The sequence below is a fragment of the Phocoena phocoena genome, chromosome 20 (assembly GCF_963924675.1).
Source record: "Phocoena phocoena chromosome 20, mPhoPho1.1, whole genome shotgun sequence".
NCBI lineage: Eukaryota > Metazoa > Chordata > Mammalia > Artiodactyla > Phocoenidae > Phocoena > Phocoena phocoena.
In genome coordinates, this window is record NC_089238.1 from 47,413,612 (window position 1) to 47,440,343 (window position 26,732).

The 26,732-nt window shown below is 43.7% G+C and overlaps 1 protein-coding gene across 2 annotated transcripts; it reads right to left on the reverse strand.

Annotated features, from left to right (window-relative positions):
• Positions 1 to 1,818: 1,818 nt before the first annotated feature.
• Positions 1,819 to 18,427, reverse strand: TMEM170A (transmembrane protein 170A). 2 transcript variants are annotated; one of them, XM_065899516.1, is made up of 3 exons: positions 18,140 to 18,427; positions 4,907 to 5,077; positions 1,819 to 2,485 (listed from the first exon to the last, which is right to left on the reverse strand). In XM_065899516.1, the coding sequence occupies exons 1-3, from the start codon at positions 18,270 to 18,272 to the stop codon at positions 2,355 to 2,357; spliced, it is 435 nt and encodes a 144-aa protein (XP_065755588.1). In that variant the 5' UTR covers positions 18,273 to 18,427; the 3' UTR covers positions 1,819 to 2,354. The 2 variants fall into 2 exon arrangements, with proteins under 2 accessions (XP_065755588.1, XP_065755589.1); XM_065899517.1 differs by having other exon boundaries at positions 2,355 to 2,485; positions 4,976 to 5,077; positions 18,140 to 18,272.
• Positions 18,428 to 26,732: the final 8,305 nt, after the last annotated feature.

Genomic DNA, 26,732 nt, shown 5'->3' on the forward strand with positions numbered 1-26,732 from the left:
ACTTCTCAGAAGCTATATGTGATAAGATTAAAATGTTCAACACAAATGCCAATATTTTTTCATCTGGGCAACCACCCCCAACTAATTGTGTATTTGAGATGAGAAATTAAAAAGAAAAATAAACTCTAAGGAGGAATAGACATTCCTTATCATTCAAATAGTTTCTCCCTGAAAACATTTCAAGCCACAAAGCTCAAGCTATATAAAGTCTATATACACTTATTCACAGGAGAATGTTCACATACTGGGATGAATGAAACATTCAATAATTTGAAGATACCTTTTATATTTGAAGTTTTTAAAAAGAGTGGATAATAAAACAAAAAACAGATGAAAACAAACACAACTTTCAAAATGCATTAATTTTTGTGTCTTGACTCTAAAAGAAAAATAAACCAAATAAATCATGGATCAGTATGTTCAAAAATTAGCATTTAGGGGGAGGAGCCCACTGACCACTGGCCCATGTTCAATTTGTGAAATTCTATCCAAAGGAATGTTTTAGGTGAGAATGCTAAGAGGCATCCTTCAATAGAGATAATTAAAATCATTTCCTACAACAAATTTCTTAAACTGAAGGGCTACTTTTCCAAATCCAGCTCACTGAACTGAAAAATGGAGTCTTCAACTAAAGACTTAAAAATTTGCTTGAAAGAAAGATTTGAGCATTGGAGAGTAATCTTGTTGGGGAATTTGTAAAGACATTTGCCTACATTCCAACTCCTGTAATTTTCCACCTAGTCTATGTGTATATAAGACTATAATTTTGATAAGTGGTCTAATGGCCGATTAGTTAAAAGAAAATGTCCAGTTACTTTTTGTGATCCTTTGTAATTTTTCCCTTTGACTATCCCTGGTAAATTGGTCCTCCTGGCTGTTTTTAATCAGAAGCCAGACTGCATATTGCTTTAAATCAAATAGAATTGCACACGACCTCATGGGCAGTTAGCCTTACACTCACAATGAAAACTTTCCTTTAAAAATGTCAGATTTAATTACCAGAAACTATTTTGAAAACAGATAACATCGATTGCATTTCATACAGAACAGTTTAGGTGGTAAGGATAAAGTTAGATAATTTTTGCAATCCTTTTTCTTTTGAAGGTTACAGTTTTCAGGCCTTTAAATGAAAAAGTAAGTTAGGCATTAGAAGAAAAATTAAAATAGCTAAAATTGGGTTTTAAAAAACTCTGATATTTAATTCTCTTTAAGGATATAAATTCTCTTGAAGGAAAATGTAAAGGGCACAGTGGAAGGCATATCTGAAAATTAAACTTTAGGCACTTTCTGGGAGTGATACCCAATACTGTGAACGTGAGCTGAAGACCCACCACTAGGTAACCACATTAAGACTAGGAAATCCATAACCACTAACTCTAGTTTAAGCTGCACTTATACAATTTTTCAAGAGCCATGAGTAAACCAAAGTCACTAAGAAAAACAGTAACAGAACGCTTAAAGTATCTTTTTGTGCGTGTGCCTCAATGTTCAAAGAGTGTCCTAAACAATCTGGGTGAAAATTTTCAACTCCCAACTCTTTAATAGAGTATGTTTCCAATTAAACTAAATAAAAACAATAGAATAAAAGTAATAGGAAGAGGTGGTACAGGAGCTTTAGGGGAAAAAGTCTCAATTATCTAGCTTATTTTGATAAAATGTACCAAAAAACAAATTCACATCTCTTAAAATATATTAAATAATCAGAGGTCAAGATAGTTATCCATAAAAATGTCACATCATTCAGTAGTTAGCTCCTTTTTCTTTAAACAAAGGAATCGAAGCCACTACTTGAGTTATAGATTTTTTTGTGTGCAACAGATTTCACCAAATTTGTTCTCAACACGACATTCAACCAAAACCTACTTGGCACTTACTGTCATGAAGATGTAGCAAGAGATGAGTTTGCCAAATTTTAATCAAGATTAGATCAAGTTAGATTTTAGTATAGTATATTCTGCTCAGAAATAAACTAATATGATCCATAATTTCTCTGAAATATGCAACGTTGCATTTTCTCACAGAACATTATAAATTTCAGTGTGAAGGATGCCAACCCAGAAGCACTGCTGACCTGGCTTGCGTAAAGGTACACCCGTAAAACTGCCTGAATTAAATATGTAAAAAAAAGAAAGAAAGAAAAGAGAGTTGATTTGTTTTGGTTGAGAACAATGAGTCCAAAAAGATCTTTAATTCCTGGAGCTTCAAATTGAAGAAAGGACTGAAATGTTGTTCTTCATATACCTTTCCATCCAAGTTGCTTCCCGTTTGAAGAACTAAGAAAACACATTCCATACTGTATTCTTTTTGAGGATTCTATGAAACTTAGGTTCACCATCATAGCACAAGGGTATGTGCTATAGAGTAGCTAAAATCCGTAAAAAGGAGACCACCACTACACAAAATGTCTGTCCAGTGCCCAAGGTGAGGGCTTCAAATGGAATCATTTCCTTTCCTGCTGCTCGGTACACTCCAGCAATTGCTGCACCTGTTCAAAAATTCAAGAATATTTTTTTAAAAAAGGTTAATATAACCAGGAAAATACAGCACTTAAAATTCTACCAGTAGAATGTTCTAAATTTTTTACATTAAAATTTAGACATTACAGAAATGTTTTGTTTTGTCTATTCTTTTTGCTGACTAGGTTTTAAGTATTCCTTATATGGTTTGCAAATCACTGACAAGTGTTTTTAGGTGTTGAAAAGTGACTCCTTTAAACTGAGTCTCTTAGATTTACTGAATAAAACCACCTGGAAGTCATAGCTGAAATCACAAAGATGGTGATTTCCACATAACCTGATTACAAACTCAAAAACATCTCTTATTCCTCATGCATTTAACAGGTACCTAACAAACTCTTGGCAATAAATGACAAAGAATCTTCCCTGTGGGACTGAGCAAGAAATATTTCAGGAGCAGCCACAGGGAAACCCCACTCTACTGTGTACTATACTCAGATTTCCCCTCAAGAAATGGATGGAGAAAGGGGTGGGAAAAGGAAAAGAGGGGGACCCTAAGCCTATCAAGTTGCTATTCATTCAAAGGGCAAGAGGTGAGGGATACTTGGGGAGTCCTTTCTGTTACCCAAATCATTAATCTTTTTTATTATGTTAGTCACTGTAACTTCCTAGAAATTGAGTAAACAAAACAAAGCAAACATCTCTCTCTCTACTCAGGTACCCTGATTTGCTCACAGGGACTCAGCATTGTACAAAGAAAGTCAAGATTTCAATAGTTTGAAAATAACAGATCCAAACATCTCAGATGACCGCCCTGCCGCCCCCCGCCCCACCTCAAAATGCTCCAAACAGAATTCTCCTTGGTCACAGAAGCTAGCTGGAGACACAAGACAGAAACACAAACATGAAGTAGATTTTGAATAATGCAAGATGAAATATAGTGTTTCAATCAAGTGTCTACACCTTTTACAAATGTGATGTGACATTATACTGACATATTTTAAGGAGAAGAAAGAACAATACTAGTCAATATCTGTGTTGGTTGCCAGGAACATTTGTGACTTTGAAATGCCCACCGCCAGAGGCAATGCACAAACACTGTGCTCCTAACATCTGAAAGGCACATGTTCCATTGGGCCTCTTTGTAATTTGTCTCCAAAAAAAGTAGGTTGAGTCAGAAGAAGCTTAAAGAAGTTGAACTGGGTCCCAAAGTGGGATTTGGATGATTAAGGGAAGACAGGAAAAAGCAAACCAGAAGGAGCAGCAAAATGGGAAGGGAACAGATTGTATGCACTAGAGTCGAAGAAGGACATGAACACGACATTTACTGCACAATTACTTTATGGTAGATATTCTGGTTAAGTATTTTATATTCACATTTTTTCATTTAGTCATCACACAGCATCCCTATTTTACTGAAGAGAAATCTGAAACAGGTCCTGGGGGCCAGTAATCCTGCAAGGAAACTGGCGCAGAGGGTCTCTAAAGATAGCAGTAGGTGATACAGTTAAAAATATTTTTTAAGGCCCGTTATGGAAACTCCTTAATGCAAACAGGAGAAAACTGGCCTCCTCCCCCGTGTTATCACAAAGGTTTCATCATCTGTGGAACACAGAGAAACTAGGCCACCCTGTCCCCAAAAAATCCCTCAAGTCAAAGAGAGGGAGAATTCTGCTTGAAGCTCAAGGTTTAAATTCACAGTGAAAAAAATTTATGTTTACATGTATACCTACAAAAAAGTCTGAAAGCATATACCAAAATGCAAACTGTGATACCACTTAGGAATGCAGTAATGGAGGATTTTTAATTTTGCTTTCTTATAATTTTTAATTTATATAGAATATACATATTATTTATATTTCATTATGAGCTTAAAAATGATTTAAACTTCTTCTCATCCCCTTGACATGAGCAAAAGCCACCCTTCCCCCCAAAAAAACACCAGACAGGTAAAAATAATTTATAATTATGAATGTTACTCCAATTCTTATTCAGAAAGTCCTGAGAGGAAAAAACAACCAGGTACTTTTCTAAACAATAATTCTTGTCATTAGAATTATTCTTCCATCCTTAAAATAACTACACCTGGATGAGTGGAAGTGCTCTGTTAACCAGCTTGCAAGGTCACAAATCAGTGAAGTGACAGCTGAAGAGAAAGGAGCAGCAGCTTCCAAAAAGACAAATATCTTCTTTTGCTAGTGACCTATTTCACAAGATCTATCTCACAAAGCTTAACATGACTTCCCTGAAGCCAGCGAGACAAAATCTGGCTCAGTAAGTCAAAGATGTTAGCCAAATAAGGGGGGACTGGGGTGAGAAAAAAAACAGGATCTGTGGTTAAAGATCACTCTTTCTTCTTCATCTCATTGAGACATGCTTCTAAACTGGTTCCTAAAATTAACTAACTAGTCAAATGAAACATTTTGACTGTATTTTAATGTCTAACATACTTGTCAAGATTCCAGCAGTAATTGGTCCCACGATGCCCATCAACAGGATGCTTACAGACATGAACCTACCATATTTGTGATGTCTGAGGGTGAAGAGAGCCAGTAATCCAGCAGGGACATGAAAGAAGAGAGAGGACACCAGTGCCCACAGGAACACACCATACCACATCTCTACAAGGGAAAGCAAAGAAAGGTCGTACATCACTGCCTTTCCCAGTGCAATCATTACAAAGGGGTAGTCACTATGCCCAGCTATTTCCTTTTCAAAACCATTCAGTTGCAATGGGGGTTCATCAGTCAAATATCCAAACATTGATGGTTTGCGAGGGATAAGTAAACTATGGCCACCTCCTGTCTGTGTACATAAACTCTTACTGGAACACAGCCATGCCCATTCATTTAAGTCTTGCCTATGGCTGTTTTCAAGCTACAAGAGCAGGGCTGAAACAGTGACAGAGACCATATGACCTGCAAAGCCTAAAATATTTACAATCTGGCCCTTTACAGAAAAGGTTGGCCAACCCCTGACAAGCTACCTGTACTCCCAAACACTGAAGAAAAGGTTCACCCAGATTTGAAAATTCACTTAAATGATTTCCCTCCCATAAGGACAAATGTAAGTACCACTGACTGGGTGCTATGCAGTCAATGCCTGATGACCGTCCCTGCCTTCTTGATTATTCAGTCATCTCAAATGGAAAAGCTCTATATACAATTACATTCATTCAACAATCATTTTCAAGACAATGCAGTAAATATCAACCCCTCACCTCCTATTAGGGTATCAAAGCTCTTTAAGACATGAAATAAATACCAGAATATGTAAATGTTTCGCTTAAAGACAAATGGCAAGTGAGAGGGCAGGTTAGAAGAGGAGCTGGTTCCTTCAGAGAACCTCTATCCCTCTTAGGATGACAGTAACTCAGGAAACATTAAGATATTTGTCCAACAACTATGTATACAAACCTATGCATGCGATATCTTGGAAAATACAAAAACAGGAGGAGATACCATCCTGCCCTCATGACTTTACGATTTAGCAGACATAACATTTTCCCCCAGTGGGCCCAGGCATGGCTTCAGAATTCTCAAGAGAGCTCTTTACCCATATATGGATATAATGAAGGTGTCACACTAGATGAAATCTGTTGTCCATCCCTGCACTTGAGGCAGGTAAATACCAGGCAATTTTAAAGATCAGTCAACAGCTCAACTGGGGTTTCTGCACCACAGCACTATTGACGTCTGGACCATTTAACTCTTTGTTGTGGGAGGCTGTCAGCTGTAGGATGTGGAGCAACACCCCTGGCCTCTACCCTCTGGATGCTGGTAGCGCTCTCTCCCGTTGTGGCAACCACAATATCCTGACATTGTCACACGTCCCCTGTGGGCATAATTACCCTGGTTAAAAACCGCTGACCTGCCTGAAGCAAAGGGTTTATAAGAGTAACAGTAGTTAGGATGCAAAGATAGGTGGGGTCACATTACGGGGGGCTTTGAAGGCCAAACTAAGGACTTCAACATGTAAGCCCTACAAGGTACCATCAAAGGTTTTTTGAGCAGTAAAGGGTTGTCAGCACAGTACTTCACAGGTGGCATCTTACACTCCCAGTAGGAACACAAACTAGAAAGCCATCTCTGGAGGGTAAACTGGAAGTGTGTCTCCAAAACAGTCAACTGTGCATACCCTTTGCCACAGTGATTTTACTTCCAGGAATACACAAGGGCAAGGACAAGGTCACGAGGTTCCTGGCAGCCCTGTCTGTACTGGCAAAAACTAGACACCAACTGCATGTCTGTCAATGGAGGACTTGTGAAACCTGTTATGGTGCATCCGCATAATGAAACGTTACACAATCAACAAAAATAGGGGCAGCTCTTTACATACTGAGGGGGTAAGCGCGAACCCACAGTGCGAAGTAAAAAAGCTTAAGCTTCAGAATAATACGCAGAATAAGATCCTGTTTTTGTGAAAACAAAAAACAAAAGAAACAAATGCGTGTAAATGCTTCTGTCTACTCAAAAGAGTCTGGACATATGTTTATTTAATAAATATTTATAACATACACAGGCACTGTTTTAAGTGCTTGACAAATATTAACTCACGTAATTCTCAAAGTAGCTCTATGAAGCACATATTAATATCTCTGACTCTTGGTTGAGGAAACAGAAGCAGAGGGAGGTGAGGAAACTTGCTGGAGCCCACACTGCAGCACGAGGCAGAGCCCAGGTTGACCCATGCTGGAAGCAATGCCCTCATCCTCTGTGCACCTCTTATATTTATTAAGATATAGAAAATTGTTATTTCTGGGGAATAGGATAGGCTGGGTTGACCCATGCTGGAAGCAATGCCCTCATCCTCTGTGCCACCTCTTATATATATTAAGATATAGAAAACTGTCATTTCTGGGGAATAGGGTTTATGACCATTCACTTTTTACTTTGATAAAACAAACAAAGCGGGGGCTTCCCTGGTGGCGCAGTGGTTAAGAATCTGCCTGCCAATGCAGGGGACACGGGTTTGAACCCTGGTCCGGGAAGATCCCACATCCCGCGGAGCAACTAAGCCCGCGAGCCACAACTACTGAGCCTGTGTGCCACAACTACTGAAGCCCTCGTGCCTAGAGCCCGTGCTCCTCAACAAGAGAAGCCACCGCAGTGAGAGAGAAGCCTGAACACCACAATGAAGAGTAGCCCTGTTCGCCGTGACTAGAAAAAGCCCGCGCACAGCAACAAAGACCCAATGCGGCCAAAAATAAATAATAAAATTAAAAAAAAATTTTTTTAAAGCTTGGGAATTCTCTGGTGGTGCAGTGAATAAGACTCCTCGTTCCCAATGCAGGGGGTGCACGATCAATCCCTGGTCAGGGAACTAAGATCCCACATGCCATGGGGCACAGCCAAAAAACGGGGGGTGGGGGGGGAGAGCGACCAGTGAGGAGCATCAGTGAGCTGGGGGAGAAGGGAGAGTGGCAAAGGGGAGGGCCAGGGGCTTTTCTTGAAGTTGCATTTGAGTTGTAAGCACACTGTAGTGTGTGGTTTTTCCCAAATCAATTTCTTTTTATTTTTACTCTTGTTGGGAGCAGGGGGAGGAGGAGTTAGGGAGCCAGGGGTGATTAGATGGGGGGCCAAATCCCCACCGGGCACCCTCCACACTCTCACTGATGACTGCACTAATTCTCTGCACATATTAAGTCAAAGTTTCGGTTAATACCATATTATACATATACCAAGATTAGGATGTCTCGCTCCTGGTTGTTGTTGGTTTTTTAAAATTAATTAATTAATTTTTTTGGCTGCGTTGGGTCTTTGTTGCTGCACACGGGCTTTCTTTAGTTGTGGTGAGTGGGGCTACTCTTTGTTGCGGTGCGCGGCCTTCTTATCGCAGTGGCTTCTCTTGCTGCGGAGCAAGGGCTCTAGGCATGTGGCTAGAGTAGTTGTGGCTCCTGGGCTCTAGAGCGCAGGCTCAGTAGTTGTGGCGCATGGGCTTAGTTGCTCTGCGGCATGTGGGATCTTCCCGGACCAGGGCTCGAACCTGTGTCCCCTGCATTGGCAGGCGGATTCTCAACCACTGTGCCACCAGGGAAGTCCCTTTTTTTCCTTTTTAATATTTATTTATTTGGCTGCTCCAGGTCTTAGTTGCAGCATGAGGGATTTTTGTTGCGGCATGCGGGATCTTTAGTTGCGGCATGCAAACTCTTAGTTGCAGTATGTGGGATCTAGTTCCCTGACCAGGGATCGAACCCAGGCCCCCTGCATTGGGAGCGCAGTCTTAACTGCTAGGCCACCAGGGAAGTCCCTCGCTCTTGTTTTGGATGGAATGCTCTCAATAAAAAAATCAGGGACACCTCATCTAGGGCTCAATGCTTATTAAAAATAACAAACGACTGAGGATGTTTTTGTACTTCCATTCTGGTGACAAATTATCAGATAGCTACAAAAGGTTTCAAACCACTGGTATAAGTTTTCTTTTCCTTTCTGCTGAACAAGATACACCTTCAGAATAATTTTACAATACTGTCAAATCTTGTCTATTTTGTTTGATGGTGTTTGGCAAATTGTTAAACCAAGTCTAAATCATGCAATGTGGAGTATAAAGTGATTAAACAGTAATGTCCCAAGCTTAAATATATATAACATAAACATATATGTATAACATGTAAAAAAATATATGTATACTAACTACTGCTCTTCCTCCACCAAAAAAAATCACACACACAAACAAAAAAGCCCTTCCCAGTCAATAGCATCTATCAGAAATTGTGGGCGGGGCTCTCAGTCCTCAGGGTTTGGGTCCCCATCGTCTTCAGGAACAAACCTGTACAGTTAGTCCCCTACACAAGAACCTTCAAGTTGCGAACTTTCAAAGATGCGAACATGCATTCCATCAACGTCAGGCGTGAGTGAAACTGCAGCTTGCCCTCCGTCTCCTGTTGCTGACGATCCTTCAGCTCTACCATCTCCCACCTCCTCTCCCTCCTGCAGTCAGTAACTCTTCTTGCCTGTTCCCTCGATGCCAGCCCCTGGATGCCAGCTGTTGTACTGGACTACTGTACTTTTCAAGGTACTGTACTGTAAGATTAGAAATGTTGTCTTTATTGTGTTTGTTTTTTATGTATTATTTGTGTGAAAACTATTATAAAACTATTACAGTACGGTACTACATAGCCAATTGTGTTAGTTGGGTACCTAGGCTAACTTTGTTGGACTTATGAACAAATTAGACTTAAGAAGAACGTGCTCTCGGAACAGAACTCGTTCTTACGTAGGGGACTTACTCTACCAGATACCACTGCAAGCTCCTTTCTAGCCTCTGGCACCAGCCCTTCTTGCTTCCATGGCCCAGGAGACTTGCCCTCTCTTCTTGGCAGCAGCTCCAGAGGTTGCAGAGTCTGGTGTTCAGGTACTGCCCCTCCCTGATAAATCCCTCCTGCCTGGGCCGCTGCTGTTGAACCCTGGCCTCCCCCGCCCAAGGCCCCCTTGTGTACCACCCACTGCCAGCTCATCCCCAAGCCACAGGACAGCGTCATGCAGTTCCCTGCTAAAGCAGTAACCCCGTCTTCAATCCCACAGTCCTTCCCAGCTCCTCCCCAAATCACTTAAGAGACTCTGAACTCCATTACACCACCCAGTATGCACAGAACTCTATAAGAACTACCCAGGGGCGGACAAACAGGATACAAACCTGCCTCCAAGACCCCAGAGCAGCTGCCGTCCTGGCTGCTGTCTGCCACCAATGACGTGAGACCACTCCTGGGCCTTGCCGTCACGGGGCTTCTGCTGGAGCGCCCCAAATTTAAGAGACAAGCACTGCTTTCCGCAGCAACTCAAGGCACTGCTGGAGCTTGGCTTCTTACTGGCTGCCACAGAACCATCGGGGCAGTGAACTGGCAGGTGAGGCCTTGATCTGCCAGAGACACACTAAGTTGGTAACTTCAATGTAGGTCTGGACACTCGGGTGTTCTACTCAACTGCTATGGACTGGATTCATGTGCGGCAGCCCTAATCTGACAGGACTGTGGCCTTATAAGAGGAAGAGAGATGTCTCTCTCTCTCTTGTTCTCTTTCTCTCCCCATCATGTGAGGACATATCAATAAGGTGGCCCAAGAGGGCCCTCACCACAACCTGACCATGCCGGCACCCTCATCTTGGACTTCCAGTCTCCAGAACTGTGAGAAAATACACTTCTGTTGTTTAAGCTGCTCAGTCTGTGGTATTTTGTTCTAGCAGCCCTAGCAGATATCAACGCTCACTTGTTCCCACTTCTCTGGAGCACAGCACCTGCCCAAGGAGGCCTGCTGGGCTATCAACTCACATCTCGATTTTCCTGAAAGCTGAAAGGAATCTGTTTGCAAACAAGATCTGGCACAGCAGGCCAGCTCCTCCCTGAGTCTCTGAGAAGGAGAAGCAGTATGCACCTTCCTATAACCCTGAGCTACATCCATCAGCTAGCGCGCTGCCTACATATGTTATATCGCATCACTTAAGTCACTCAAAGTAGGAAAAAAAGGCTATATTACATTAGATGAGTAGTACAATTTATAAAACACTTTTCAGATGGATGGGTTTATTACAGGACTGTAACAGCTAAGGCAAACCTCAATTAATAAAACATTTTAAAAAAACTAAGTGATTTCCCTTTAATCTACTGCGCCTTAATTTGCCATCTATTTAATAGCTATTTATTGATTATCATATAGTACTTTTCATTCCCCTGGGTCAACACACAGTCTAAAATCTTTGTCTACATATCTTACAGTATTTCCTTGTTCACTGTTTCAAATAAAGTGCATTATCTTCAGCTTTGTTTACTCTGGCAGCTAAAGTCACATCATTTCCCTATGCTGAAGAATAAATCAGGATATTAATCTGAAATAAAAGATTATAAGGAGAGCGACTTCCCTAGTGGCGCAGTGGTTGAGAGTCCACCTGCCGATGCAGGGGACACGGGTTCGTGCCCCGGTCCGGGAAGATCCCACATGCCGCGGAGCGGCTGGGCCCGTGAGCCGTGGCTGCTGAGCCTGCGCGCCCGGAGCCTGTGCTCCGCAACGGCAGAGGCCACAACAGTGAGAGGCCCGCGTACAACAACAACAACAACAACAAAAAAAAAGAATCTGCCTGCCAATGCAGGGGACACAGGTTCCAGCCCTGGTCTGGGAAGATCACACATGCCACAGAGCAACTAAGCCCGTGTGCCACAACTACTGAGCCCATGCACCTAGAGCGCACAAGAGAAGCCACCGCGATGAGAAGCCCACGCACCGCAATGAAAAGCAGTCCCCCCTTGCCGCAACTAGAGAAAGCCCGCACGTAGCAACGAAGACCCAACACAGCCAAAAATAAATAAATAAATAAATTTTAAAAAAGAGAAACTGTCATCGAGGTGGTTTCATAAAAAAAAAAATTATAAGGGGAAATCAGATGAAGCACTGGTGGCAGAAGAGGCCCCAAAGATGCCCACATCCTCAACCCCAGAGCCTATGAAAATGTGACCTTACATAACAAAAAGGAGTGTGCAGGTGTGATTAGATTAAGCATCTTGGGATGGTGGGGGTTAGCCTGGATTTTACAGTTGGGCCTAATGTAATCAAGGGTTCTTGTAAGAGGGTCAGAGTCAGAGAGATTTGAAGATGCTATGCTGCTGGCTTTAAAGATAGAGGAAGGAGCCATAGGCCAAAGGATGCAGGTGACTTCTAGAAGCTGGAAAAGACATGAAAACAAATTCTCCCTAGAGCCTTCAGAAGGAAGGCAGCTCTGCTGACCCATTTTGGACTTCTGACCTCCGGGACCGTAGGATGATAAATCTGTGCTGTGTTAAGCCACTAAATTTGTCATAAATTGTTTCAGTAGCAATAGCAAACTAATACAAGCACTGAGAGTTCATTCATTCAGCAAATATAATACTTACTGAGACCATTCCATATGCCGGGCACATCAGTGAACAACAAAAACAAAAATTTTAAAAAAGACAAAGATCCCTGCCCACAGGGTGTGTGTATCTTTAAGAATATTTTTCAGACAGATATTTGAGTTAAAGAGAAAAGCCACACAGATTTCAGAATCCTCTAGGTGAGTCCTGTGTTAACAAAAGGGGTTTGTAACGGCTGGCTCCCCGGCCCTCTAGCCTCCACAGCTGAGTCACCTCGTTTCCAAGCCAGGCCTCAAGACCAACCTGGCTCCAACCAGCAGAAATGGAAGTGGGAATCGTGAGGCTTGGCACCCAGCCATCCTTTCAGCTGGCCCCACTCTGCCTTATGTTCCAGGTCAAACAACTGTATGGGCACAGCCAGTGCCTCTGATGCCAGGGTGCTAAGTAAACTGCCTCGGTCCTGGGAACTGCAGTCCTGCTCAGTCCTGCAACTCGATGCTGGACTGCCTAGATGCTAACTGCCCATCAGCCTGCATCTGTCCACACTGCCCACTGTGAGACCCCTCTCTTACCCAACCCCACCTGCCTGCCAGGGGATCCATCTGTCTCCTTGTGAAATACTAATATATATATACTGGTCTCTACTCCTGATTCCTGACACAGAGCTCCTAAAACCCTTGTAGATAATGGTGCTAGGAAAATCTTTTGTTCTAATACTTAGTCTTTGACCCTGGTTCCTGATGCAGAGCTCCTAAATCCCTTGGAATTTCCAGGTGTCTTTTGTTCTCATGAGGCAACTCTTGGTGGGCTCCTGGATGGTTACCAGAAAGACCAAGCCATGATTATAAGCTTGGAACTTTCAGCACCACCCTCCATTCTCTGGAGAGGGGACAGAGGCTAGAGGGAGTTATTAATTGGTCATGCCTAAGTGATGAAGCCTCCATAAAAATTCCAAAAGTACAGAGTTCAGAGAGCTTCTGGGTTGGTGAAAACATCTATGTGCTGGGAGGGTGGCCCACCCCAGCTCCAAAGGGACAGAAGCGCCTCTGCTCGGGGACCCTTCCAGACTTCACCCTATGTACCTCTTTATCTGGTGTTCATTTCCAACCTTTAATATCCTTGGTAATATACCAGTAACCTAATAAGTAAACTGTTTTCCTGAATTCTATGAGCTGCTCTAGCAAAATAACTGAACGAGGAGGACACGGGAAGCTCAGTTGGTCAGAAGCACATGTGACAACCTGGACTTCTGACTGGCATCTGAAGTTGGGGGTTGGGGCAGGCTTGTGGAACTGAGCCTTTAACCTGTGGGATTGGATGCTAACTCCAGGTAGACAGTGTCAGAACTGAGTTGAATTGTAGGACACCCAACTGGTGTCCCAGAATTGCTTGATGCACGGAAAAAACCACACATCCGGCTCCAGAAGTGCTGTGAGTGTAGCAGCAGTGTGAGAGAAAAGGAAAACAGCGAGTTTTCCTAGACACCCTTCCTCTCCAAACAATGCTAACTTACCCACCAGGACTACCAGCAGTGGGCTGCCACCTCTCTCCTGAGGCCACTGCCTAGCTGCCCACTCATCCCTTGTTTCTGTGTGCCCCTCTGGCCTGTCTCAATCCCAATGGTCTCTTGGGCCTAGCCTGGCTAGATCTTATCTGTCCTGATCTGGTCTTCCACCTATTCTCGACACAAAGACAGAAAGTCAGTGCTAATGGGAACAAGGTTTCTTGTTGGGGTGATGAAAATATTCTAAAGTTGCTTTTTGTGATGGTTGCAAACTGCAAAAATTCATTAAATTGTATACTTAAAAAAAAAAAAGTAAGTCAGATCATCCTTCCTCTGCTCAAAACCCTCTAACACGGCTTTCTGGGATATGACCTCACTTCCTCTCCCTGCCTTGCCCACCCCGTTCCACCCACTGCACTGGCCTCCTTCATGTTGCTTAACAAGCTCTGGTCCCAGGGCCTCTGAACCTGCTGCCCCTCGCCCACGAGGCTCTTCTCCCAACAGCTGCGTGGCTTGTTCCTCATTCCCTTCAGATTTCTTCTCCAATGGCACCATCATAGAGGGCTTCCTTGTGACCTTAAGTAAAACAGCATTCCACTTGACACACAACACCTGCCACTTACTATCCCCCTATCCTGTCTTACACTCACCACCATCTGTTCCTTTCCATACTTTAAAAAAAAAAAGTTATTGGAGTATAGTTGCTTCACAATGTTATGTTAGTCTTTTCCATACTTTTAAATTTTGTCTTCTCTCTCCCCTTTAGAATGAAAGTTCTTTTGTTTACTAACACACCTTTACTTGGTGCCTAGAAAACAACAGACACACAATAGACACGGAGTAAATACTTGTTGACTGAATGAGTAAATGACTGATCCAAGTGTGACCTATTCTTTTTTTTTTTTTTTTTTTTTTTTTTTTTTTAAATTTATTTATTTTGTATTTTTTTTTATTTTTGGCTGAGTTGGGTCTTTGTTGCTGTGTGAGGGCTTTCTCTGGTTGCAGCGAGCAGGGGCTACTCTTCGTTGCGGTGCGCGGGCTTCTCAGGCTCTAGGTGCGTGGGCTTCACAGTTGTGGCACACGAGCTCTAGTTGCTCTGTGGCATGTGGGATCTTCCCAGGCCAGGGCTCGAACCCGTGTCCCCTGCATTGGCAGACGGATTCTTAACCACTGTGCCACCAGGGAAGCCCGTGACCTATTCTTGATTCCAGCAACGGCACAACCAAAACATTAGTGGGTTTTAGTTTATCAGAAGATACACTTTGACGCTGAAGGTATAATGAAATTCATACCTTCAGAAAGTAAATGTTATTCCTGATACAGGAAAAAAAAATTCTGCCTTTCATAGCACTCAGATTTGTTAAAAATGACAACAACAACAAAAGAAATCTGAACAACTTGCAATAAGGAGGGTTAGGCAGAAATCTAAATAGCTAAATTGCAAATGCAGGTTTAAAAAACAATCAATTCAAAGCTTCCTGACAGTGATAAACCACAGACTATTTCAGAGCAATGATTCTGCCATATCGAGTTGGCATAAAATGCAAGGAACCTTTTCTGTGGGGCCAAAATAGAAACAATTCCAGAATCAGGACAGTGAACGACATTCACTGTCAGCAGGCCTTGGTGCCTCCAAAGGGATTACAGTTCACGTACTTACTGTCCATTCCAGCTAAAGAAGAGATACAGCAGGGAGGTTGTGTGTTTACCCACTGTGTTTACCCATCCCATTCTGATCAGCTTGCTGTGGTCAAGGTCTTTATCTCATGCATGTTTATACCCCCAGCCCAGAGCCTGCACTTGACCAACGTATACCTGCTAAATGAATGATCCCCGGTGATCACCACCCCCAAGTTATATATTCAAAGAAGTTCCCATAAACTCAAATACATACTGCAGTTGAATATTTCAGAACAATTGCTGAAAGCAAAACAATTCACTTAGCTACAGATTCTCTACTGTGACATGTTAAAACTATTGTTCCAAATCCACTTATCTCAATCTTTTCTTAGAGAAGGAAAAGGCAACTAAAAGCAAAACAGATTGAACAGAATATTCAGTTTCAAACTATCACCTCACATGATTTATTACAAAAGGATTAAGGTACCCTTACAGTGGACAGATCTGATAAACACCATCTTCACCAAATGATTAAACCTAGTGTTATCAATAAAGGTACAAACTGACACTAAATGTCTCCTGGTGAGGTGCCCTGGGAAGTGGGCAACATCACCTGTGTAGGCAGCGTTCTGAACAAAAATATTTAATCTGAATCTAATCATGAAGAAAAAATGAGATAATTTAGATTATGGAACATTCTATGAAACAATTAGCCTGGACTTAAAAAAAAAATGTCTGTCTCAAGAAACTGAAACAAGGATGGAGGAACTGTTCTAGATTCAACAAGATTAAAGAGACATGACAACTTAATGCAATGTGGGACCCTTGATTAGATCCTGGAATTTTTAAAAAAACAAAGGAGGGACTTCTCTGGTGGTCCAGTGGGTAAGACTCCATGCTCTTAATGCAGAGGGCCCAGGTTTGATCCCTGGTCAGGGAACTAGATCCCACATGCATGCCGCAACTAAGAGTTTGTATGCCGCAACTAAGAAGTCCCACATACTGCAATGAAGATCCGGCGCAACCAAAATTAAAAAATAAATAAATAAATAAAGGAAAAAAGCTAAAAATGGCATTATTTGAACAACTGGGAAAATTGGGAAAATCTAAATAAGGCCAATACATTAGATAATATTCTATCAATGTTAATTTCTTGGGTGTGATGTGTTTTTTTTTGTTGTGGCAGAAAATGTCTTCATTTTAAATGATACGTGCTGAAATATTAGGAGTCAAGCATCGTCACTTCTGTAACTTCCTTTCAAAAGGCTCGCAGAAAGTAAAAACGTTATGTGTATGCATATATATATTTAGAGAGGAAGCGAAAGAATCAAAATGTTAATAATGAATCTAAGTAAAGGGCATATAGATATTGGTTATACTATCATTTCAATTTTTCAGTAGGTTTGAAAATTTTCCAAATAAAGAATTGTGGGGAAAGTAAGGAAACAATGAAAACAGACCGATCCAGTTCAGTACTGCCTCCAGACTGCATGAACATTTCATTTTTTGGACAGTGTCGTCAGAATGCCATATATTTCTGTTGTCACTGTCAAATGTGATCTTAGTAACTTTTGATACCTTTTGCCAGATTATCGTTTTAGGCATGATTTCAAGCTAACATCTGCATCTGCCCCAACACGGTTATCTTATTAACTATTTCACAAACCTGTCCGGGAAAATACTAGGAAGGTAATACATATCAAGTCCCTGGTGTCTGCTGAATGGCGCCTGGCAGTCGCTGCCCAGCGAAAGAGAAATCACAGGTGCCTTGTTTACAACTGCAGTCAGTAACCCAACCCTCCTTCCTTTGCAGGTCTCAGGCCGGTTCTCTCATTGTTTACTGAGTCAAAGTATCTGCCAGCTTTGCGGGAGAGCCCAACCTCACCCTTCAATCACCCCTATCTCAGCCTTCTTGCCTTTAAAGGGCCAACACACAACCGTGCTCTCCCGTCAAAGGCTTTATTTTCGGCCTTCCCAAGTACTTTCTCCTCCTCTCAGTTTTCTGAGCACGACAGCTTTCTATCTCGATTTCTAATTTTTAAAAACTCTGCTCTCAGGCCCAGCAGAATCGCCAGTGTGGGTAAGAGTCAGACAGAAGCTGCATCAAAGACCTCGAACGCATGAGTGGGAGGCTCGGCAACAGGTCTCAGAAAATGATTCCTAGAAAGAGACGCTGGTGGAGGGGGTGGATTTGAACTTGGGCGGTAGCGATCGGCAGACCACCTCCCCGCGTAAAGGGGTTGGGCTACGCTAGAAACAAAGGGTGTGTGAGTTCTGACTGACGGCCCTCAGCCCGGCCGGGACCATGCGCTGTCCGAGCTGGGATAGCCGAGAGGCCCGCGCGGACGAAAGGGGCTGGGCGGGGATGACCGCCTCCAGTGCCCCAAACAAGGGACGGCCGCCTACAGGGCTCTGCCGAGTTCATGTCTGAACCTGGGGCGTCTGGAAACTCCTAAGAGCAAGATCAGTTCGGGCGGTGACTGAGCTCCCTTCACTGACGGGTCCCCAGCGCGGGCTCGGGGTGGCCTGGCCCGAGGGGCCCGCAAGGAAGCGACGAGGGGAGGGGTTAAGGCCCCCAGCTCTCGGCCGTGGGAGAGGGAACCTTCTTCCAAGAGGAAAACAGCCCCCAGCGGGCGGGACCGCGGGATGCCAGTCGGCTCGCTGCGTTAGGGGTGCCGCCGCGCAGCCGGGGGGCCGCGGAGTGGCACGCAGTGCGCAGGCGCGGGGCGGGGCCGGTACCTGGGAAGGAGCAGAGAGAAGTGGAGTTAGGGCACAAGGTCCCGTTGCCCACGCGCGGCACGAGCTTCAGGCTGAGGATCTGCTGCAGGAGCCCAGCCGATCCCCCGCTGTCGCCGCTCCCCTCGTGCTCCATCCCGCCGCCATTCACCGCAGAGAGGTGGGGGAGAGCGCCTGAAGTGCTGCCGTGGCTCACCCTCACTCACGGCCCACTCTGCTCTCCGCACCTCCGTCGCCTCAGCGTCACCTTCGGCCGAAGCCCTCTTCCTCCACCCCAACGGCACTGCCAAGTGATGGCTCCTCCCTCCAATCATAGGGCGCCTCAGATGGCAGGGGCGGGGCGAGAGTTGTTCCCGCCCCTGACGTTGCGTACGGCTTTCCGAGATCCAGCACCTATGGCCTACGCCCCCTACTGGGGAAGTCTCTCCTGCTACAGTGCGGCGCGCTCTGCTCTGCCCTCCTCTGCAGCGCCACCTATAGGAAAGTAAAGGAAATTAGGTATAGATAGGGAGGGAGAGATGGGTGGGTGAGTGGGTGGGTGGGTAGATAGGTAGACAGCGGTAGGTATGCAAGTAGACAGGTAGGTAGGTAGGTAGTAGGTAGGAAGATAAATACGTACATACATATGCATCTGGTAATGAGAATCAGATGGTTCAGCAGTCAGGTGAAAGAAGCTGGAAGACAATGCAGCAATACCTTCAATATTTGGAAGGAAATGATTTTGGGGGAAAACTTCACTTTAAATTTAAAAACATTGTATAGGACATAAGGAATATGGTCAATAATATTGTAATAACTGGGGACAGATGGTTACTAGACTTACAGTGGTGATCATTTTGTAACGTAAGCAAATGTCAAATAACTATGTAGTACACCTGAAACTGACATAATATTGTAGGTCAACTATATTTCAATTAAAAAATAATTAATTAAAAAGCATCGTGGGGGCTTCCCTGGTGGCGCAGTTGTTGAGAGTCCGCCTGCCGATGCAGGAGACACGGGTTCGTGCCCTGGTCCGGGAAGATCCCACATGCTGCAGAGCAACTAAGCCTGTGTGCCACAACTACTGAGCCTGCACTCTAGAGCCCGCGAGCCACAACTACTAAGCCCGCGTGTCAACTACTGAAGCCCTCACACCTATAGCCCATGCTCTGCAACAAGAGAAACCACCTTAATGAGAAGTCCATGCACCACAGGAGTAGCCCCCGCTCGCTACAACTAGAGAAAGCCCCCCACGCAGCAACGAAGACCCAATACAGCCAAAAATAAATAAATTTATTTTTTTAAAAAAAGCATCGTGCACAAAATATGTAATATTTCCTTTTAATTCAAGAACATTAGCAACATTGTTTATTAGAGTTCCCTTTTGAAAGCCTTTGTTTTGGAAGCTTTCTAATGCCAGTTCTCTAACCCTACAACTGGGATTTTGCATCAACCAAGAAACTTTTCTAAAACAAAAATAGTAAGTATTTCAAAAAGTCATGAAATATTTAACAATGCTGTCTTTTGGTACATTTCCCAGACCAGCAGATTGTATAAGAAGTGGAAAAACCAATTATTTTAAGCTTATATAACCATCAATAATGTATCACATTAGGAAACATTGTTTTTAATTTAGAATTCTATCCTGAGTCCAATTGTGAATTGAGAAATTTCTGAAAAGCCATTTAGACTTGCAGGACTCAGAGAATGTATGTTTCATGTGCCCTTTTTTAAAATATATATATATTTATTTATTTATTCGGTTGTGCTGAGTCTTAGTTGCAGCAGGTGGGCTCCTTAGTTGCAGCTTGCTGGCTCCTTAGTTGTGGCAATGTGAACTCTTAGTTGCGGTGTGCATGTGGGATCTAGTTCCCTGACCAGGGATCAAACCCGGGCCTCCTGCATTGGGAGCGTGGAGTCTTATCCACTGCGCCACCAGGGAAGTCCCACATGTGCCCTTTCTAAGGAAGCTGAGTATGTACTCCAGCGAAGTAAAAGAGTGATGACTAAGAAAGAAAAAATGGGCAGTATAAGGAATGGTGGATTTAACCAGGAATGTTAGATTGACTTCTGTGCAAGTCTTAGCAGCCACCTAACCAGATTAGAACAGAAGAAAGAGTATCCTCAGGAAAAATAATGGAATTGATTTCAGCTATAGACAAAATCGTTAATCTCAAAATTTTAGGGACACGGTGGAGAAGGTACCTGTTTCTTCTCTCAATGGGAAAACACTGAAAAACAATACAAACTCCAGCAAAGACACAAACCTGCAAGAAAATTATGAAGCAAATATAAAGCAAACAAAAACTAGGTGTTTTTGTTTGTTTTTTAGACATCCACACCCTCCTTGTTTCACTTATAGTGAGATGCAGAACTATAAATCTTTTAGACGGCAATGTTGAATATCCTCATGTCTCATGATGGTGAAAGAGTTCTTAAACTAGATACAAAAAGCGAAGACCATAAAGGAAAGGATGGATAAATTTAATTACTTTAAATTAAGACCTTGTATTATTCAAGAGTTACCACAAAGAAAGTATAAACACAAGCCACAAACTGGAAGAAGATATTTGCAATACATATAACTGACATAGGAATAGCATTTAGCACTCCTAAAAATCAATAAGCAAATGATGAAGAGACAAAAGACCTGAAGAGGTACTTCAAAGAGAAATACAAATGGCCAAAAAACCCAGGAAAACATGCTTAACCTCATTAATCAGTGAAACACAAAATGAATCACAATGAGGTATCATTTGTCAACCACCCAACAGCCAAAAATTTAAAAGTCTGAGAATCCAATTGTTACTGAGGTTGCACGGTAGCTGGAACTCTGGAGGTGTAAAAAGATATAACCATCTGGAATAATGTTGAATGAAGATGTTCATGATCCGGCAATTTCACTCCCAGGTAAATATCCTATAGCATTCATACGAGGAGATACAGACAAGATTGTTCCTAGTAGCACCGTAACAGTACATAACTGAAAACAAGCCAAGTATTCATTGAGATGGATAAATAAAATTGTATTATTTTCAATAAAATACTATCCAGTAGTGGAAAGAAATGACGTAAAGCTGCAAGCAACAACATGATGAATCCCAGGAATGTAAACTTGAGGGGAAAATCTAAGTTGCAGAAAAAAGAAGCCCACACTGTGATTCAATTTAAATCCAGTTCAAAAACTTGCAAAACTAACAATATACTAATTCAGGATATTAACAAAGGCAGTAAAATGATAATGAAATATTTTGGGTACTTGTTCTATTTTTTTTAATAGCTATGACATTATAAATATTATATATTATGTCACATATATATAACATTATATTTATTTATTCAACTAAGGAGGGCCATAGAACAAAAGTGGCTTTGGACACCCTTCATCTCACTCCAAATAAAGGCCAAAGTCCTCACAAGGCCTGCAAGGTCATACATAATCTGACCCCCTCTCTCCCCATCTCCTAGAATTCTTCCTTTGGCCTACAACACCAGACTCAGTAGCCCCTTGCTGTTCTTCCAATATTCCAGATATGTTCCCTCCTTAGGATTTTTGTATTACCTATTTCTTTCTACAGTACAATTTACCCATAGTTATCCCTAAATTAACTGCTTTACCTCCTTCAAGACTTTGCTCAAGTGTCACTTTCACAATGAGACCTACACTGATCACGCCATTAAAAATTGCAACTCACACCCCTGCACGCAGACATTCCTAATCCCCATGATCCTTCCCTTTAAAACTGGTTGGGGCTTTCCTGGTGGTGCAGTGGTTGAGAGTGCCTGCCGACACAGGGGACACGGGTTCGTGCCCCGGTCCAGGAAGATCCCACATGCCGCGGAGCGGCTGGGCCCGTGAGCCATGGCCGCTGGGCCTGCGCGTCCAGAGCCTGTGCTCCGCAACGGGAGAGGCCACAACAGTGAGAGGCCCGCGTACCGCAAAAAAAAAAAAAAAAAAGTAAAAAAAAAACCAACTGGCTGGGGCTCAATCCATAATGTGTGTTGAATGAATGAATGGAGATGTGGAGGATCTGAAGACTGGGATCAGGACAGCACCAGATTTGCATGGTCAACCAGGTTCTCCAGATTTAACCTCAAGAGAGAAAATACTCAGCTGGCTCTAAGGGCTTGCCACCCTGGGAAAATTCAAAGTCCGGGCTGTGGTGGGCTCTGTTCTTGGCCAACTCCTCCCATTTCAGCAGCATTCCTATACCCTCCTGAGGCTACTAAGGCTTTTGCTCTAGTTTTGTTTTGTTTTTTAAAAACTTTATTTTTTAGAGAAGCTTTGGGTTTACAACAAAATTGAGAGGCAACTACAGAGATTTCTCATATACCTTCTGCACTCACACAGTTCACAGCGTCCTCCATTAACATCTCCCGCCAGAATGGTACATTTGTTACCAAGGATGAACCTACAATGACACATCATAATCGGCCAAAGTCCATAGTTTACCTTAGAGTTCAGTTCTGGTGTTGCACATTCCATGGGTTTGGACAAATGTATATCCATCATTATATGTACATGTCATCCATGGCATATATCCATCATTAGAGCACCATAGAGCGCATTTTCACTGCCCTAAAAATCCTCTATGCTCCATCTATTTATCCCTCCCCTCCACCCACAACCTCTGGCAACTGTTGACTTACAAAAAATGCACAGGGCTTCCCTGGTGGCGCAGTGGTTGAGAGTCCACCTGCCGATGCAGGGGACGCAGGTTCGTGCCCCGGTCCAGGAGGATCCCATGTGCCACGGAGCAGCTGGGCCCGTGAGCCATGGCCGCTGGGCCTGCATGTCCGGAGCCTGTGCTCCGCAACGGGAGAGGCCACAACAGTGAGAGGCCCGCGTACCTCAAAAAAAAAAAAAAAACTACACAATGTGAGAGCTGCAAGTTAAGTTTTATTTGGGGCAAAATGAGGACTGCAACCCAGGAGACAGCATTTCAGATAGCTCTGAGAAACTGCTCCGAGGAGGTGAGTGGAGCTAGAATACATAGGAGTTTTGCAACAAGGGGCAGGTAGTTGGGAACATCAAAAGATTACTGTTAATTGGGAAACCAGATATGTCAAGTTAAGGAATTTAGCGCTTTTCTATGTATGGGAAGATGAAAGAGCCTGGGCTCACTGAAATAATTCCTTTGATATGCACCTCAGCTATCTGGGGCCAGTATCCTGTATTTTCACATCCTGGGTTTCCTCAGGGTGCACCATGGGGAGTGGCTGCAGTCTGAGGGCTGCTAGATGGCAGGTATTCTTTCCTTCCTGAGTTCCCTCAGGGCTCACCAGCTTTGTTGCAATCGCTGGTGGCTGTGACATCCTTTGTTTACTGATATGGCAGGATATATTCCATTTCTCACAACCACTAATCTTTTTACTGTCTGAATAGTTTTGCCTTTTCCAGAATGTCATATAGTTGGAATCATACTAAATGTAGCTTCTTCAGGTTGGCTTCTTTCACTCAGGTTCCCTCCTGAATGTCTTTTCATGGTTTGATAGTTCATTTCATTTTACTGCTGCATAATATTCCATCAGGTAGGTAAAAATGAAAATGATTTACCCTGTACAGATGATGGGAAGGGGGTCAATAGAAAAGGGTGACAAGGGCCTTCCTGACACCATTCCAGAGAACATAAGTCAGTACTCCATGTTTAGAGTAATTTGGCAATTCCATATTTAAAACATGGATGCTCTTTGATCCAGCGGTTCTACTTCTAGTACTCTTTACCACAGACACACAAACTCAGCCACGTCCTGGGGCCTCTCCCATCCCATGAGCTTGGATTCCCAGGACTGATTCTTTTGCCAAGGAACCTTGATTCCAAAGAGACCAATCCCTCAGTCTCTCTCTGCCTCTTCATCCTATGTTCAATTAACTCCTACGTATTTTTAAAAATATTTATTTATTTAGGCTGTGCAGGGTCTTAGTTGTGGCACACAGGATCTTTAATTGTGGCATGCATGAGGGATCTAATTACCCAACCAGGGATTGAACCCGGACACCCTGCATGGGAGCGCAGAGTCTTACCCACTGGACCACCAGGGAAGTCCCTATCTATTCAAACCAAACGTTTCCTTTTTGAAAATGTTTTCCTGACTCTCCATACTAAAGTAGGTCACCCTCTACCCATTCTTATTTATTCTCAGAGCACAAGCGACACTTACGGTTGCATATTTATCTGTAGGACTATTTATTTAACATCTGCACTCCCCACAAGAGCAAGGGCTGTGACTATGTCCCCAGGGCTTAGCCCTGGACTGACTCATTGAAACACTGGACTGGCACTGCCTATCTTTGTCCTGAAACCTGATGTGGGTACACCTAGAGGCTTGCTCGGAACCTGCTGCGCCCTGTAGCTCATGCAGAGACTTGCCCAGAGGGCCCCATATGCAGGGAGCCACATCCAAGAGCCAGTCATCGCTATCATGGAACCTTGGGAGACAGGTGAGAACGGATGAGTCACATAACAAAGGCCGTTAATTGTGTCATTGGTGACCCAAGCAGGGGCAAATGAAACTTGTGGGATGCTACTATCAGGCTGGGCTCTAAGCCCCACCCCAAATGCCTTCCTGAACCCCACCAGGGATCAGTGTCTCCCTGTTCTTAACCTCTGGCTCCATGAACCTCTTGCTCAACCTTCTTTGCCTGAACATACCACATTGCTGGAGACTTCCTAGCCGACTCCTCCACCTAACAATGCGTTCCTTCCAGGCAGGGCCAGCAGGCTGCTTTTATCCCCAGTGGCCCCACTGTCCCAGCCAACTGCCCACCATTCATCATTCTGGTCCTTGACATGTCTGCAGACAAATGCCAGGATGGTGGTGATCATTTTGTAACATATAGAAACATCAAGTAACTATGTTGTGCACCTGGAACTAATGCAGTACTGTAGGTCAATTATATAATTAAAAGTATAATAAAAGTTTGGAGAGAAGATGAGGTGAGATGGAGGTATTAAATCTTCATCTCTTATAACAGTTATAAACTTAAATTTTTTTTTTTTTTGCCGGACGCGGGCCTCTCACTGTTGTGGCCTCTCTCGTTGCGGAGCACAGGCTCCGGACGCGTAGGCTCAGCGGCCATGGCTTACGGGCCCAGCCGCTCCGCAGCACGTGGGATCCTCCTAGACCAGGGCACGAACCCGCATCCCCTGCATCGGCAGGCGGACTCTCAACCACTGTGCTACCAGGGAAGCCCTAAAAATTTTTTAATTGTGTTTTTCTTTTCTTTTTATTGTATCTAAATGAGATGACTGATGTTAACTAAACCTAGTGTTGTAATCATTTCACAATACATGTAAATCAAACCATCATGTTGTACACCTTAAACTTATACAGTGATGTATGTTAATTCTTTCTCAATAAAACTGGAAACAAACAAACAAAATGCCAGGACCACTCCCTGACCCAGAGACCCACGTCTCTGGGTAATGATCTGGCTTTCCAAGCCTGTGATGGAGTCCTCTGCTGCATCCCCAGTTCAGTTTCCTTGTTAGAATCGTAAGTATTGAAGCCAAAGATATGAGTTTGAGTTCCACCCCATATATTAAGCTATGTGACCTTAGTTTTTCTAAGCCAAAGTCTCCATTAATAAATTCTGGGTTTTAAATACCTTCTCCATGCTACTGTGAGCAGGGGCAGATGGGGGCTTTATGGGGCCTGAAGTTTCTACAGCTTGACGGATACCCAACTGAGGCATCCTGAAGCTTCAGCTTCAAGGTCAGTATACCTCTGCTCCCTGCAAGAAAAGAAATGGAAAGTGCCATATTGCCCTCGACCTGCTGCTTTGCAGCGAGGATGTGGGTCTACCATCCAGGTCCCACCAATCCAAGGCCACACCCAGGCTGAGAATCAGAAGCCAGACCTCCAGGATCCCTTCCAGTGACTGATGACAATGATGAGGGCAGCTCCCTCACTTCCAGAGGTAATGGGCACAGGAGTTCTGGTGGCAACTGTCAGTCCCCAGACCAACTCTGTATCCCAGTGTGATTTGGGGTATTCTATTCATGTGGACTCAAATCTGCTTCTCCGTCCTTCCTAGAGGTACTGTGACCTGTTTTCCCCCTTTCTTTTAAACATTTTTAAAGCATGGCTGGCTTTCATTTCCTGAGCTCAGGACTAGCCCTCGACACATCCGGCAACCCCCTACCCACCCCTCCTTTTTTAAAATCCAGCATCCATTTAATAAGACGCTTTGCCACCAGAGCCAGGTGTTGTGGCTCACAGCTAGGAATCGTACTTTGCTCTTCTCCAGGGCCTGGCACATAAGGACCACAGGAAGACAACCACTCCAGAGCCTTTTTTCTTCCAAGCTCCTGGCAAGCTTTATCTAGTTACATTCACCCCGTGACTTGCCCTCCAGGCACTGATCTTGCTGCCAACCTTTTGCTCTGCCACACGCTCTGCCTGGCTTGCTGCCCTGGCCTGCTCAGCCTTCTCTCTCTCCACTTTTCCCCCTCACCGCCTCCCTCCAGGCTTATCTAGGAGGCACCCTGGACCCAGAGCTCACCACTTCCCACATCTCACCTCGCAGCTGCGGCCCTAGCCATGGCTGCTGGCTGATCCCTTGAGCAAATAAGATGGGAACACCTGACCCTTCTTTGTCCAGGAGACAGGC

Coding starts and splice junctions, on each gene's coding strand:
- TMEM170A (XM_065899516.1), bottom strand. CDS start 18,272: ATGGAGCACGAGGGGAGCGGCGACAGCGGGGGATCGGCTGGGCTCCTG. Junction 5,078..18,139: donor TTCTCTCTGCTCCTTCCCAG/GTACCGGCCCCG, acceptor TTTCCCTTGTAG/AGATGTGGTATGGTGTGTTC. Junction 2,486..4,906: donor TACTGCTGGAATCTTGACAA/GTATGTTAGACA, acceptor ATTTTTGAACAG/GTGCAGCAATTGCTGGAGTG.